Source organism: Acinonyx jubatus, chromosome B3, assembly GCF_027475565.1.
Source record: "Acinonyx jubatus isolate Ajub_Pintada_27869175 chromosome B3, VMU_Ajub_asm_v1.0, whole genome shotgun sequence".
Lineage (NCBI taxonomy): Eukaryota > Metazoa > Chordata > Mammalia > Carnivora > Felidae > Acinonyx > Acinonyx jubatus.
Window position 1 is genome coordinate 45,228,233 of NC_069386.1, and position 16,714 is coordinate 45,244,946.

At 36.7% G+C, this 16,714-nt stretch overlaps 1 protein-coding gene across 1 annotated transcript in view; it reads left to right on the plus strand.

Annotated features, from left to right (window-relative positions):
• ADAM10 (ADAM metallopeptidase domain 10) overlaps positions 1-16,510 on the plus strand; it is a 134,668-nt gene extending 118,158 nt beyond the window's left edge. Inside the window, exons 13-16 of the mRNA XM_027067365.2 lie at positions 253-361; positions 1,160-1,380; positions 12,342-12,468; positions 14,248-16,510. Of these exons, the coding sequence (XP_026923166.1) occupies positions 253-361; positions 1,160-1,380; positions 12,342-12,468; positions 14,248-14,342 (552 nt within the window). The 3' untranslated portion in view covers positions 14,343-16,510. The remainder of the gene's footprint in view (positions 1-252; positions 362-1,159; positions 1,381-12,341; positions 12,469-14,247) is intronic.
• Positions 16,511-16,714: the final 204 nt, after the last annotated feature.

A 16,714-nucleotide genomic window follows, 5' to 3' on the forward strand; every position in this document is an offset into this window, starting at 1 on the left:
TCTTCTCTGTTTTTGTTTTGTTTAGATTTTTTTTAAGTTGCCATTTCTTTGAAAGATTTCCTGTATTTTTTGCACTTACCTCTTTTTCAAATGTGTTTATGTGATCCGTTTCTGATGCTAATCTATGCTTGCCCCCCACTTTTATTTCTATTTAATTATATTAGCATTGGACGTGTATATTTGTCTATTACTATGAATTAATAGGCTTGACTGTATAGGGATTAAATAATTTGTCTTTTATTTTTCTTTCAGCAATGTGCAGGTTCTATCTGTGAGAAGTATGGCTTGGAGGAGTGTACCTGTGCCAGTTCTGATGGCAAAGATGATAAGGAATTATGCCATGTCTGCTGCATGAAGAAGAGTAAGCTTTTAAAATGCAAGAATATAAAATCTGTTTCAAAACCTAATTGTTTCCTAAAAAAAAATTTTTTTTAAGTAAACGCTACCCCCAGTGTGGGGCTCAAATTCACGACCCCAAAATCAAGGGTCATTTGCTCTACTGACTGAGCCAGCCAGGCACCCCATTTTTCTCCTAAATTTTAAGGATTAAAGTTTGATGTCCAGTTTGGACAGATAATTTCCACCTAAACCAATCCTCCGTGGAAATTTTCAAGTGTAGCGCAGCGTTGTATTTCTAGTATTATCGTCCCTACAGTGTTTTAAAAACGATAAGCTAGACAAAAACCTTCCAGCTTTAGGGCAATAATTAGTATAAAAACTGTTAGAGGGTTTTAAAGCCATTGTAGGTACTAAGTCAAGAGTTGCTGGCTATTTGTTTATATATGTATTTTTTAAAGTTTATTTATTTATTTTGAGCTAGAAAGAGAACCAGCGGGGAAGGGGCAAAGAGGGAGGCGAACAGAGGATGAGAAGTGGGCCCTTTGCTGACAGCAGAGAGCCCGATGCTGGACTCGAACTCACGAACTGTGACATCATAACCTGAGCCAAAGTCGGATGCTCAGCCGACTGAGCCACCCGGGCACCCCTATGTTGTATACTTAAGGCGAATTACCTGTGATGTTATCTAGCCTAACGAATGAAAGTCTATATAACATGTCATGGTAATGATTTTAGGCAGTTTTTTCCTTTCCTCCCTCTCTCCCCAGCTAGCCTGGTAGGAAATCTGACCTTCAACTTATATTTGGCACTTCTTTTCCAGTGGATCCATCAACTTGTGCCAGTACAGGGTCTCTGCAGTGGAGCAAGCACTTCGTTGGTCGAACCATCACCTTGCAACCTGGATCCCCCTGCAATGATTTTAGAGGCTACTGTGATGTTTTCATGCGATGCAGATTAGTAGATGCTGATGGCCCTCTAGCTAGGCTTAAAAAAGCAATTTTTAGTCCAGAGCTCTATGAAAACATTGCTGAATGGATTGTGGTAAGTATGGTTTTTATTTGTAAAGAAACCTTATCTTAAAATGGTTTTATCATCATTTTACTTGGCCAGAGGTCACCAATGTTTTGAGAAAATCACTTCTCTCCTGTTTATACCAGAATCACTTTATCCAAAGAATGATTTTTAAAGTTCAAATATCCCCATGTATTATTTTCTTTTAAAGTGATTAGAATCTCTACATGTATATTTGTAGATTAATTGGTAGATGATGAGAGTCCTTCTATTTTACTCTGCTCCCTGGTTCTTCTCCTGAATGGGTTACTTCTCCCTTTGGTCTGTATTATTAGGGCATTTTCATGGGATTTTTTTCTCAAGTTGTTTTGGAAAGTCTTGCTTGCTTTTTATATTTCTCCCTTGTCTCAGAATGATGGATAGCCAGCTTTGGCTTCTACTTTGTGGAATGGGAGAAATGAAAGGGAAATTGGTGATTTTCTGAAGGTTTTTTTTTGCTGTTTCAGTATAATTTCTTGGTCTTTATCTTGTCAGTGATCAGAAATGTTGAACAGTTAAGATGTGATACCGAGCCTTTTGCAGATTTGTTAATGAATATAGATGTTCATCTAGCATAAATCCACTGAACTTTATTATTTTTAAGCCCACATTTCTCCAAGCTGTACAGATGTTGAATTACCTGAAATTTTCTTAAAAGACTGCTGAGAATGGCTATCTAAAGTCACTTGAATATTCACATTTCTAAGTGATTACATTAAAATATCAGTAAATTTTGACTCATATATCACTTGTGTATTTTCTACTATATATAAACATATATAAACATATACATATATATATATATATATATATATATATATATATATATGTCTCTGAATTGAAGGAGTTTGCTTTGGAAATTGACTTAGAACTCAGCCTCTTCTCCCTTCCCCCATTCCCAAATTGTTTTCTTACATTTTTTGTGTGCATTCAGCACTGAGGATGCCTTAAAAGCAAACACACACACAAAAGTCATTTTTGGGTTGTGATCCTTTTTGGTACTCTTGTAATAACATTTGTAATAAAAACTTTGGAATTATCTCTACCATTAAAATGGCATTTATTATACACAGGAAGAATAATACTATACTTTGTGTGTTAGAATATACGATTTTTAGACGTATAGGGATTATAAGGTAGGAGAATCACTGAATCTGAATTTAGGAAGTCTAGGTTTTATCTAGTTTTAGAGAATACTTTACTTTTTTTTTTTTTTAATTAAGCCTCATGCCCAGCGTGGGGCTTGAATTCACTACCCCAAGATGAAGTGTTGCATGCTCTACTGACTGAGCCAGCCAGGCACTCCTTAGGAGACCTAGGTTTTAAACCAAAAAATGGGTCAATTTATTTAACTTAGGTCTCTTTAAAACATGATATGTTACTCATTTTTGTATTCCTGTGCTTGGTGCATAATAAGTGTTCAAAAAATATCCATTAAGCTAATGTTGCCTTTGGCATTGTGGCAAAATGGAGAGTGCAGGCTTGGGAACTATGCAAGGATTCGTATCATCCTCTGGCATTTGTCAGTTCTGTGACTTCAAGTAGCTTGCCTTTCTTAGCTCTTTACTTCCCTCTTTTCAATTTAGATCCAGTTCTCCCCCCCCCCCCCCCCCCCCGATTATCTCTAATAAGAACAAGTTGAGATGTGGTATACTTGTCTACTGTAGAGGACAATGTATTTTAAAAAGTAATCGGATAATGGAGATCTCAGAGTTATGTTCTACTGAGTATATGTTGTACCAGGTATTTTAGGTTTTCCAGGTAGTGAATCATATCTAAAAATAATACTTTTTTACTTTCCTCCATTATCTCAATTTTGACTCATTTTATTTAGCATTTCAAAAGCTCATTCATTCCTATTTTAAAAATGTTTGATGGAAGTGATCTCTCAAAAGTATTTTTAAAACCTTTTTTTCATATTTAGGGGCACCTGGGTGGCTCAGTCAGTTGAGTGCCCGTCTGACTCTTGATTTTGGCTCAGGTCATGATCTCATGGTTCGTGAGATTAAGCCCCGTGTTGGGCTCTGTACTGACAACACGGAGCCTGCTTGGGATTCTCTCTCTCTCTTTCTCTCTTTCTCTCTCTCTCTCTCTCTCTCTCTCTGTCTCTCTCTGTGTCTCTCTCTGCCCTTCCCCAGGTTGTACATCCTCTCTCTTTCTCTCTCTCAAAATTAAAAACTTAAAAAAAAAAAAAAGCTTTTTTCATATTTAGATTTGAGGATTTAGTGAAATGCTTGTTACGATAAATTGAAGTCTTTTCTTGTCTTGTGAAACTGTTTAATCAGGCAATTTTAGGTTGTTTTTTAAAATCGAGAGAGAGAGAGAGAGAGAGAGAGAGAGAGAGAGAGAGAGAATCTTAAGCAGGCTCCTCACTCAGCATGGAGCCTGATGAAAGGCTCGATCTCCCAACCATGAGATCATGACCTGAGCCAAAATCAAGAGTCAGACGCTCAACCAACTGAGCCACCCAGGTGCCCCAGAAGTTCTTCTTTTTTGTTATTATTCTGATAAGAATCGGTTGTTATTTCAGGGGCCCCTGGGTGGCTCAGTCACTTTTAAACGTTCACCTTCAGCTCAGGTCATGATCTTACGGTTTGTGGGTTCGAGCCCTGCATCGGGCTCTGTGCTCACAGCTCAGAGCCTGGAGCCTGCTTCTGTTTCTGTTTCTCCCTCTCTCTTTGCTCCTTCCTCACTCACACTATGTCTGTCTCTCTGTCTCTCAAAAATAAATAAACATTAAAAAAATTAAAAAAAAAAAAAGAATCAGTTGTATTTCTCTCTCTTTTTTTAATGTTTTATTTATTTTTGAGAGAGAGAACAGGGGAGGGGCAGAGAGAGAGTGAGACACAGAATCTGAAGCAGGCTCTAGGCTCTGAGCTGTCAGCACAGAGCTCGACGCAGGGCTTAAACTCACAAACCACGAGATCATGACCTGAGCCAAAGTCGGATGCTCAACCGACTGAGCCACCCAGGCGCCCCTGTATTTCTCATTTTTAAATTAATTTCTGCTCTCAGATTTTGCTGTAGCTTTATGAACCTGCATATTAAATATCTGTTATTCTTTATGAAAGATTTAGGCCAGTGTTTCCCAAGTGCTTCATAGAATTCTACATCCATGGATTTGATGGAACAATGAATCTGGAAAATATTGCATACTGTAGTATCCTCTTAGATATTTATGATAATATCATGGGAAGTCTTACAGTAAAATGTCTTTAAATTTCATTTTTCAAGCTTACCTGACCCAAGAAACCTTTATTCATTCATAAGTCTTATTAAACCCTAAATATCAATAGAAATCTCTTGGAAGAATAGTGGTCAAGATCAGTAATTCTTATTCCTGGTTGTTCATTACTTAGGGCTTAAACTAATTCAGAATCTCACAGGATGGGGCTTAAGTATCTGGGTCTTTTAAAAACTTCTGAGCTATTTCTGGTGAAGAGCCAGGATTGAGCACCAACCATTGATCTAGAAACCAGGGGTTGGCAAACTATGTTTCATTAGCCAAATCCAGCCCACTGCCTGCTTTTGTATACCTCACAAGCTAAGAATGGTTTCACATTTTTAAGTAGTTGAAGAAATGAAAAGATATTATTGAAATACTCCATTGAAAATGATAAGAAATTCAAATTTCAGTGTCCATAAATAATGATCTATTAGAACACGGCCACACCCATTCACTTATACATTGTCTGTGGCTGCTTTTGCACTTCGAGTAGTTGCAACAGAGACTGGCTTCTCAAATTTAAAATATTTATCTGGCCTTTTAGAGGAAATGTTTGCCAACCCCTAATCTGGAGCAGTGGATCTCAAAATGCTGACCAGCAGCATCAACATCTGGGAACTTGACAGAACTGCAGATTATCAGACCTTACCCCGGATCCACTGAGTCAACAGGTGATGATGGTGCATGCTAAAGTGTGGGAACCATTTTTTTCAGTCTCTGCAGTGTTAGGACTCCTTTTTGAAAGGCTTATAATAGAGATTTTCTACTTTGTCATCCTCATCTGTTGAAAAGGAGGGTGGGTCTGGACGTCTAAGGTCTTCATTGCCTAGTGGAATAGGCTACATAGCTATCACTTGTGAAACTTGAACAACAAAGATGCAGTGTTGTCACAGGGCTTAGCATATGGCAAGGATTCAGTATACATTTGTTGGATGCATGAAGCAGATTTCTTAAATGTCAATTTATATGGAAAAGAATAAAAATTGTGCATATTATCTTCACTCTGAAGCTATAATATCTTCAGGTTTCTCTCAGTGGTATTTTATCCTGCTTGCCTAGGCTGCACTTAAAGTAACTAAGGGATTAGAAGCCAGTTGCTTTCAGCTCGGCAGATTGGTGTGAGGGGTAGCACATGGCTGGAGGGGTGGTGGCTGGGGGGGGGGGAGGGAGTTGAAGGATAGAAGAACATTTAGGCAAAGTCTAGACAACAGTATATTCTGAAGGAGAGAAGGGAAGCTTTCTTCCCCTGTAGGATGGCAAAACCAGGATCAGCAGAAGGAGCAGTGGGCCTGACAAGGTTTTGTGATCCACAGGAAGTCTACAGTGCATTTGTGAAGAGTGAGTCGTCAAATGCTGAAACATTCGCTGAAATGATTGTATGGTTGACTTTTTCTGGAGATGTTTAAAAACAGTAAAGACTGTCTTATGTCTGAAGAGACTTGAGTGTATGTCTTACCCCTTCCCCCTTACAGTTTTCTTTTGGGTTGGGGGGAGATACCTGTTTTATCATTTTATAATCTATAGGTCTGTTTTGTTTATTTAGGTTATTAAATAAAAAAAATAGTAAAATTAGTATGTAATCAATTAGACTAGCAAATTTTGACCTTTTATTTTGTAGTTTTTACTTATTTTTTCTACTTTGTGTTCTTTTTGCCATATAAATGACTGTGTTGAATAACATCTGTCTGTGTCCTGTGTAGAATTATTTTCTCAGACTTGATTTAGTGCTTGGTAACTTCAAGGCTGTGTTTTAACCTTTTGGTTATCTTCTGTTCTTTAAGTTTCACTTAGCACCCTTGTATCTATGAAAGATGAGCTTGGTGCATAATTTACACTCATTAAATGTTTGTTGAGTAAATGTTGGCTCTCCTTTCTTTCAGATTCTACCAGGTGGACACATTGTGATCTTTCCTTACAGATGAAACACATATTTTGCATTTATTAGCCTGGTTTGGTATTCTTGGTATTCTTTCCCCCTGATTTTATAATTTTCTTTTTTATATATAAAACTCACAAACTGTGAGCTCAACCAACTGAGTCAGTCAGGCTCCCCCATTTTAGGGAGTATTAGGGCTCCCCCTTTTAAAGGGAGTATTAAAAAATACCCTCTACCAAAGGTGGCCGTATTTACTACACTCTCAAATACACCATTGTTTTGTTTAGTTTTTCTTGCTGTCTACTCACCACTGTGATGTTTCATTTCCTCACACACTGAGCTGAAGAGCTGCTGGCATTGTTACTAAAACATCTCAAGCTTTGGGCTTTTGAGATGTGTAGTTACCTAGAAAAACTTGGAGGGAGTCCAAGAACACTGCTAAAAGGACCTGGAAGTTCTTAAGGACCTGGGTGCCATGTTTTAGTAAATGTTTCTTGATCTCAACTGGAACTAGGTCCTCATGACTTTTGTTTTCTACAGTTATAATATAACCATTATTAAATCCAAGCTTTCTTTCTTACCTGCTTCTGTTACTGTCATACTACTTGCATCTGTATTTGAGACTTTTTAGATGCTGAAAAACTAGTACCAGAGGTATCAAAACTACCATTTTTTACATCCAGTCTCCGTTATAAGAGCCTTGTCGCATTATTTGTACGGACAATATATGAATAATAAATGAGCTGTTTAGAAGTGTTTCAAAAAGTCAGTATTTGGAATAATGACTCACCTGTAATAACTAGTCTAACAGGTACTTTTTTTATGGGATAGGTACTGAGTTTGTAGGATATAAATTCACGGAGCTCGTAGCCAAGTTTGAATTAGAGTGACAAATACATAGAAACATGTTTTCATTTCTGCCTGATGTTTTCACAGAAAATAGGACCCTATTTAGGGAAGACTCTTTATTAAGGAGGTGATGCCAAAACTAAATTCTTAAGGGCTAGAAGTAGAGGATACAGATGGATGTTTTATGGATAGGGAGCACCTAAAAAGTCACATAAGTATGAATTTTTTTTTATAAAAGAGGTTTTTGTTTGTTTTTTACATTTTTTCCTTTTGAAAGTGTGGTTATCCTTTTTTAAAAATTTTTATTTACTTATTTTGAGTAGGCTTCACTCCTCATGTGGGGCTTGAATTCATGACCATGAACTCAAGATCTGAGCCGAGATCTAGAGTCAGACACTTAGCTGACTGAGCCACCCAGCCACCCCAACCTTTTTTTTAATGGACAAAGTAATACATTGAAAAATAAGCCATCTTTTTACCCTGAAGCCCATTCTTCTGAAGATTACTTTTTGTGTATTCTTCAGAAAGGATCTATACCATTACAAGAATATACATATATATATTTAAAAAGTGGAATCATATAGGTACTTTGCTGTACTTTATTGTGCTCAAGAGCGTTTTTTGTTTTTGTTTTTTTTCTCTTTCCCACTTAATGGTATTGGAGATCCTTGGTAGGAAGCTTTTGAAAAAGGGTTTTACATAGAGGAATGGCATAGTCAATTCCATATTTTAGGTAGTTGTAACACTGATGACCCTGTGGAAGATGTTTTTTTAAGTTTATTTATTTATTTTGAAAGAGAGCATGTGCAAGTGGGGGAGGGGTAGAAAGAGACAGACAGAGAGAGAATCCCAAGCAGGTTCTGCACTGCAGCGCAGAGCATGATGCAGGGCTCGAATCCACAAACTGTGAGATCATGACCTGAGCCAAAATCAAGAGTCAGATGCAACCACCTGAGCCACCCAAGTGTCCCTGGAAAATGGTTTTGAGCAGGGAAGACTGGAAGGAAGGAATGGTGTTAGAGAATATAATGAACATTAGGAATAGATGTGCATCTCCTGTAATTAGCCCATCAGCCTGAAAGTAGTAGGAAACCATTGATCCTTTCTGCTTATGGGCTGGATCACATTAGGGGTGGTACTTCTTCCCCAGAGGGAATTTGAGAATGTACCGTATTTGTCAGAGTAACTGAAGGGCTCTACCAGCATTTGATGGATGAGGTTCAGGGATGCTAAACTTCCTGTATTGCTCACAGGGGTTGTGTACCACAATGGCAGCATGTCTAAACTGGGTAAGAAGCACACATCTGCATCCTCATCACTGGTGTACTCATTTAAGATGCAGTTTCCTGGGCCTTTCACCAGAACACCAGAATTGGAATTTGTAGGGTTGTGGCCTGAGAACTTGTGTTTTAATAAGCATATCAGATAATTCTTAGATCTACTCAGTGATAGGAACCATCCCTTTACCATATGTGTGCTGATTATTTGAGCAGCATTTCCCAGTCATAGGACTCTCTCTTTCTGTAGCCAGTCATAGACTCTCAGCTTCTCCCAAAATTCTTAGGCTGGTAGTTGGGCTAGAGATTTAGAACTAAAGAGTTAGTGTTGGATGGTATCCATTTTAGATAAAGGCTCCAAACTAATGTCCTGTATATGGGTGTAGAACAGGGGTTGACAGACCATGGCCTATGGGTCAGATCCAGCCTGCTCCCAGTTTTTGTAAATAATAGCTTACTGGAATATGGCCACACTAATTTGTTTGCATGTTATCTATGGCTGCTTTTGTACTAGAATGAAGAAATGAGTAGTTTGACAGAGACAAGCCTAAAATATTTATTGTTTGGCCCTTTACAGAAAAAGTTTGAGACCAGTGGTTCTCAGTCTTGCCTGCATAATGAAATACCACATAATAAAATTACTGATGTCGTAGTCCCACCCCCACGCTATTTGGGCCTGGGATTTGCTCTAGGTATCTTGAGTTTTAAAAGCTTTCCAAATGATTCTAACATGCCAAGCCAAGGTTGAGAACTACTGGTATAGAGCAGGAAGAACACTTGAGTAGTACAAACTGGTGATTTTAGTTCTTTATGTATTTTACTAGGTCAGAGTGTCAGAAATGCAGACAGTGGAGGGAGAAGAAGGTCCTGTTTCATTAAGTGGCATATTTAAAAGGGTTCTGGGTGCTAGAAACAGGACAGAAGCTGTGCATATAGACTATGGAAAATTCATGCAGCAAGACAAAGGAAATACTATCCTAAAAACTCACAGGTAGAGCAAGGCTCTGGAAGTTATTTTCTATAGAAACCAAAAGAAAATTTTAAAAGATTCTCTAGCAGTCTTGGTAGGATACAAAAAGTGAACTCTGAAAAGTAGATTGTAAACTTGTGGTTTCCAACCGAGATTCTGTAAACATGTCTTGTAAGGTCTGTATTGTTTTTAGAAATTTTGAGTGAGTTGACAGCACTTAAAAATAGATTCCACATAAAAATTGAGATTTGTAGCTTCTGTTGAAAAAATCAGATCTTTCAGCAGTGAGGCTGAATTGCATTACCTCTGTCTTTTTGAACAGTATATTCCTAAAGCCATTAGGTGAGGACAAGTAAGGTGGGCATCCATGCCAAGTGGGGGGAGCTATAGTGGCACACAACAGGGTGTTAGAGCCTGAGCAAAGTAGGGAGGGTGCGGAATGGGGAAGAAGACCAATATGAGGTGTTAAAGCCCAAGCAGGTGACAAGGGCACCTTGTGGAGGGGCAGCTGGCTTGGGCTATCTGAGTACAAGTGTTGTGTGAGAAGGGTGTCTACATAGGAGGGGCAATTCTGCCAGGGCTCCTTGGAGAAACGGCTGATTCGAGGGCTGGGGCATGGAAAGAATAAGATAAACCTAGAATTAATTGTGCCAGAAAGTAAAGTTGCTCAAAGACTGGTAGGGACATGTTCAAAAGACACGCTGTGATAGTAATGGATTATAAACCCATTGAATACAATAGGAAACCATGAGGCAATACTGAGTGAAATGAGCAAGTTGAAAGTTTGATGAAGAAGGGGATATTTATGTAGCTCCAAGTTATGTCCCTACAGAAGACTCACTGACTACAAAAAAGAAGAGTGTCTCTATGGTGAAGTTTGGCAGGTATCACCTTTTAGTCTAGTGATCAGGTTAACATACCAGTCACAAGATCAAAAACCTGTGTCACCTGATGGAATGCGATGTGAACAACACAGCATCACTTCTGTGATATTCTTACTAAAGATGTATGACCTGAATCTAATCATAGGGACACATCTAAGAAACCAAAACTGAGGGACATATAATACAAAGTAACTGGCCTGTAATCTTCAAAAGTGTCAAGGTTATATAAACCAAGGAAAGACTGTACAACTTTTCCAGATTTTAGGAAACTAAAGAAATACAGCAGCTAAAAGCAACACGTAATTCTGAATTGGATAGTATTAGGACAAATGGCAAAACTTGAGGGGGTCTGAGGATTAAATGGTAGTAATGTATCAGTGCTAATTTACTGATCTTGATGATTGTGTTGTGGTTATCTAGAAAACCCCTTATGGTGTAAAATTACAAGCTAAGATGTTTAGGCATAACAGAGCATCATGCTAGCAATTTACTCTCAGATGGTTCCAGATTTTAAAAAGTTTGTTGTACTAGCAACTTTTCTATAAGTTTGAGATTCTTTCAAAATAAAACCAACTTAAAAATAAATTTGTATGTGAAAGCCTTTATGCACACATGAAAAAAGTGGCTTGGGGCATTTCCCACAACATGTATTTTTATTTCAGTTTTTATTACTTTAATTATGTTGTCACTGCTGGATAAAAAAACAGTATAGAAGTAGTAGGCTGTTATAAGACTTCATATCATAGAAAATCTTAAATGGGGGTTTCTTGGGCTATAATTAGCAATAACTATATGTAATACATCAGTCTATGTTAAACCAATGTGAAGGTTATAAAGTTGTAACTATTTTGTATGATTCTTATTATTACTTACTGTCTTAAAACCAAATCTGAGTATTTTGAATTGCAAAATAGACTTAGAATTTATTAAGAATAGAAACAGTAATTTTTCTGTAAATAAGATTATACTAGTAATTTTTGAAGTTTTTTGGTTGGCTAATTGATTATATGATTTAAGCTAGAAGTGAAAGTTTTACTTCCTTCTTAGACTGGGTAAACTTTGCTTGTAGAATGTGTATATCCTTCCATTTTTCATATTAAAAAAGACAGTTAACCTTTAAATAAATTATTATAAATAATAGATGTTATGATTCAAATATATAATATTTATATATTATATATAAAATACAGTGAAAGCTAAGATTTATGATAAAATAATTTCATAGCAGTAGTCTGGGGCTTAAATTTCAAATAATTGAATAACAGGAAAAGGGGGGAGGCTCAAAAGAGAGAGAATTTAGTATTTGATGATTAGAAAAAAGCATTAGGTTCAAGATTATTTTAAAAATTTATCTAGAAGTAGAATTTAAAGTAACTAATGTACCCTCTAAGCCCCTGGAGAATCTAAAGGCAAACAGATATAGTTTATGAGAGAGAGAGAGAGAGAGAGAGAGAGAGAGAGAGAGAGAGAGAGAGAGATAAATAAAATATTCAAACCATAAAATACTTAATAACATGGGAAAATACAGTGTAAACTATATGCAGGATGGACCTTAGTTTTGCATGTGAGTTTATCTGTGTGTGTGACCACCATAGCTATATCTAGAAAAGAAACTGAAAGAAAAATAAGATTGAGTGGTTTCATCTAGGATGTGAAATTATGGGCGTTTTTTGTCTTTTTCCTTAATATTTCTGTGACATTAAAAAAAATCTGTATGTGCTTATATATGGTATCTGTACAACTCCCAATGAGCAAGTGTTCTGAACAAATGTTCTTCAAAAATTAAAATGTAATATATATATTTTATGTAATATAAAATATCCTAAAATATTTTATAGCTTTTTCAGTAGAGAAATCTGTTTCTTTCTAGGTTTATTGGTGGGCTGTATTACTTATGGGAATTGCCCTGATCATGCTAATGGCTGGATTTATTAAGATATGCAGTGTTCATACTCCAAGTAGTAATCCAAAGCTGCCTCCTCCTAAACCTCTTCCAGGTAAGACAGTCTGAGCAAGACTGTATTTTTTTAACTCAGAACTGTTCAGCGGACAGAATTGAATTCTAAATGAGTCTTTAGTAACTAATTTTATAGTACTTTCTCCTTGAAAATGAGATCACTGGATGAATTATTTAGTTGAGTTTTGAGTGTGTTCTTTGTGAATCCATTCTAACTTATGGCTGCCAATTTAATGCTAATCTGTCTTGAGTCACTAAAAATATTTAGACCTAGAAAAATTTATTTTTTGCCTGATACTTGTTTTCTTACTTTTCATATTCTAAAATCTTCCCTTTTTTTTTGTCTTTATTATGATCAACCACTTTTAAATGATTGGTTTTTCTATTCTAATAGCTGTACTTCTGCTATTGTTTCTAATGTTTATGCTCTTGAAATATTTCCTGGCACATAAACCCATTTTCCCTAGGGGTGATGCTTATGGGGAAATACAGATGACAGTCTGTGGGAGGGTCTTACGGTAGAGGCTTCAGTCACCAAGTAACCATAGTTACTCTCCATCTCTGAAAATAACTCCTGAGGTTTGGTCTCTACCCTTTACCTCTCATGGAGACACAGCTTCGGAGAGGAGGCTTTCTTTAGATTAGCTCCAGGGATTTGGAGAGGAAAAGAGTACGAGGCAACTGCTCCAGGTTATTTAGTCCCCATCTGTTTCTCCCTCACCTTCCCCAAGGTATTTGTGGCTTCTGTGCTGCCCTCAGAACGCCTGGACCAGAACTCTTCACTCTAGGAGTAGGGCATACATCATCCCATGACAGTGGCAGAGGAGAACAAGAGCTAACTGGCAGCTGTCCCTCTCCTACCTTGCACAGACTTCTCATGAAGCCTCTTGCCTCAGGCCACATCTACTACCCTATATAAAGTAGTTTAAAACTAGGGGTTCCTTACAGTTTTCTCTATTTTCCCTCAGTTGCTCCCCTGAATTTACCTATCGTGGGGCAAGAGAGCTCAGTAGTCTCAGTACTGCTTGTGACAGTATCTTGGTGGCAATCAGGAAATTGGATTTTGATGTTACTGCTTTTTGTAAATTGACAGTGTCAGCGCTCTAAAACTTATATTAATTTCTTAGGGATTCCTAAGGGCCACATGACCCTCTTTAGATATGTTACCAATTATGGTCTCATGCAATGTAGCACTTCTTTTATTTGATTTCACCTTAAGCAAATTTCACCTTTAAAAACTTAAACCAACAACCCTATCATTTATTGAACCCTCACAAAAAAACACCTTTACTGAATTGTCATATAATCTTCACAGATTATATATATAGACTATATGAGTTCATTATTATCCCTGTTTTACAGACAAGGCATCTGAGTTTCAGAGAGGTTAAGTCATTTGCTCAAAGGCACTCAGTAATTTATTCCTCATGGATTCTGTCCTCAGAATTCATGTTCATCTAACAGTTGTGTCTGTTGAACACTTGAAATGTGGCTAGTTTAAATTGAGATGTGTTATAAATATAAAATACATACCAGACTTGGAAGGCTTCGCATATAAAAAAGAATGACATAGTTCATTAATACTTTTTTGTATCGATACACCTTGAAATGATAATATTTTGGCTATATTGAATTAAGTGATATAAAAAAAATTATGAACATTATTTTGCTGTCTTTTTGCCTTTTGTCATTACGGCTACCAGAAATTTTTAAATTACACATACAATGCTGATCTAGAACCTTTCTTATTGAAGTGTTACCTTTGTTTTTTAAGATTAAAAAGCACACAGTAAATCCGTTTTACTTTTGTGATTCACAGGCACTTTAAAGAGGAGGAGACCTCCACAGCCCATTCAGCAGCCCCAGCGTCAGAGGCCCCGGGAGAGTTATCAAATGGGACACATGAGACGTTAACTGCAGCTTTTGCCTTGGTTCTTCCTAGTGCCTACAATGGGAAAACTTCACTCCAAAGAGACACCTATTAAATCATCATCCCCAAACTAAACCCTCACAAATACAGTCGAAGAAAAAATGGCAAGAGATCATGTCCTCAGACCAGGTGGAATTACATAAGTTTTAAAGCCTGAAAATTCCAATTTGGGGGTGGGGGGATGGAAAAGGAACCCAATTTTCTTATGGACAGCTATTTTTAACGTAATGGCACAAAGTCTTAGAATATTATTATGTGCCCCGTGTTCCCTGTTCTTCGTTGCTGCATTTTCTTCACTTGCAGGCAAACTTGGCTCTCAATAAACTTTTATCACAAATTGAAATATATATATATTTTTTTCAACTGCCAATCAAGGCTAAGGAGGCTCGACCACCTCAACATTGGAGACATCACTTGCCAATGTACATACCTTGTTATATGCAGACATGTATTTCTTACGTACACTGTACTTCTGTGTGCAATTGTAAACAGAAATTGCAATATGGATGTTTCTTTGTATTATAAAATTTTTCCGCTCTTAATGAAAAATTACTGTTTAATTGACATACTCAGGATAACAGAGAATGGTGGTATTCAGTGGTCCAGGATTCTGTAATGCTTTACACAGGCAGTTTTGAAGTGAGAATCCATTTACCTTTTTATAATGATGGAGTTGGTTCTGATATTCATCTTGTCTTCATCAAATGGCTGCTAAGAGCACATGAGTGGCTATGCTGAGGAACACAGTTACGTGTGCAAACTGGACATACGCAGCATACTACTTCAGAGTTAGTTCTTAAGCAAATGTCTGATTTCTGCTTACTTATTTTAAACTTTCTAATTCAATTCCAGTTTTGAATCGATAGGTGAAATTTTATTCATGCTTTGGTAGAAATTACGTCAATGAAATGACTTCTTTTTGTTTGTAGCCTGTTATTTGTGCTTTCCATATATCTAAAGTATGCTAATTATGTTTTTGGTTTTCTCCTACCTGGAAAAGAAAAGCTGGGTCTTTTATTTTATCAAAATACCGGAACAATTTTTTCAGCATATTATCACTGATCATTGGTAACCACTAAAGAAGGGTGATTTGCTCAACTAGTAGTTAAAATTGTAGATAGGCCTTCTGACATTTTTTTTCCCTAAAATATTTTAACAATGAAGGTGAAACAGCACAATGTCCCGTTCCAAATTTATTTTTTAAACAGATGTAAATAATTGGCTTTTTTAAAGAAAGCAAAAGCATTTAATGTATTAACAGGCGTATTGCTATGCAGAAATGGAAGGGGGCATTACAAAAAAATTTTAAGCTTGTGACATATTTATTGCTTCTGTTTTCCAACTACATCACTTAAATTAGAAGTAAACAGCTATGATTTTTCTGGCTTCACATAGGAGGCAAATTTAGGGAACAGTGAAAAGATTTGTGTTTTGGCTTTTTTTTTTTCCTTTTTGTTTCTTAAGAGTATAAGGTTTACACAATCATTCTCATAATGTGACGCAAGCCAGCAAGGCCAAAAATGCTAGAGAAAATAATGGGATCTCTTCCTTGTAAACTTGTACAGTATGTGGTGACTTTTTTCAAAATACAGCTTTTTGTACATGATTTAGAGACAAATTTTGTACATGAAACCCCAGATAGACTATAAATAATTCTAAACAAACAAGTAGGTAGATATGTATGTAATTGCTTTTAAATCATTTAAATGCCTTTGTTTTTGGACTGTGCAAAGGTTGGAAGTGGGTTTGCATTTCTAAAATGGTGACTTTTATTCTGCAAGAGTTCTTAGTAACTTCTTGAGTGTGGTAGACTTTGGAACATGTACATTTTTTGCCTGTAATGTTATCCTGTGGTAGGGTTTTGGCAGGTACACACTGCCCTATTTTATTTTGAGTCTAAGTTAAATGTTTTCTGACAAGAGATACGTGCACTGAACTCTTTCCACTGCAAATCAAGATGTGGTAAAACAAAAGGATCAAGACAAATGAGATCTAATACTACTGTCAGTTTAATGTCCACTGTGTTTTATACAGTATCTTTTTGTTCACTTTGGAAATTTTTACTAAAAATTGCAAAAAATAAAGTATTGTGCAAAGATGTAAGGTTTTTTGAAACTTGAAATGCATTAATAAATAGACTTGATGAAATCAACTCAAAGGTTCCATACTCTTTGAACTCTGAGAACTATCCAAAGAAGCTTCCCACAAAGCAGCTTTTCCTTACTAACTGAAAGCGATTATTAAGCAGAAAGACGATTGTCTCTTTTCTTGCACATACAGATATTATTATTCCTAGTTAGGAGTCCATGAAAAAAATTTATGATTAGATCTCTCTGTATCTACACACAATGATCAT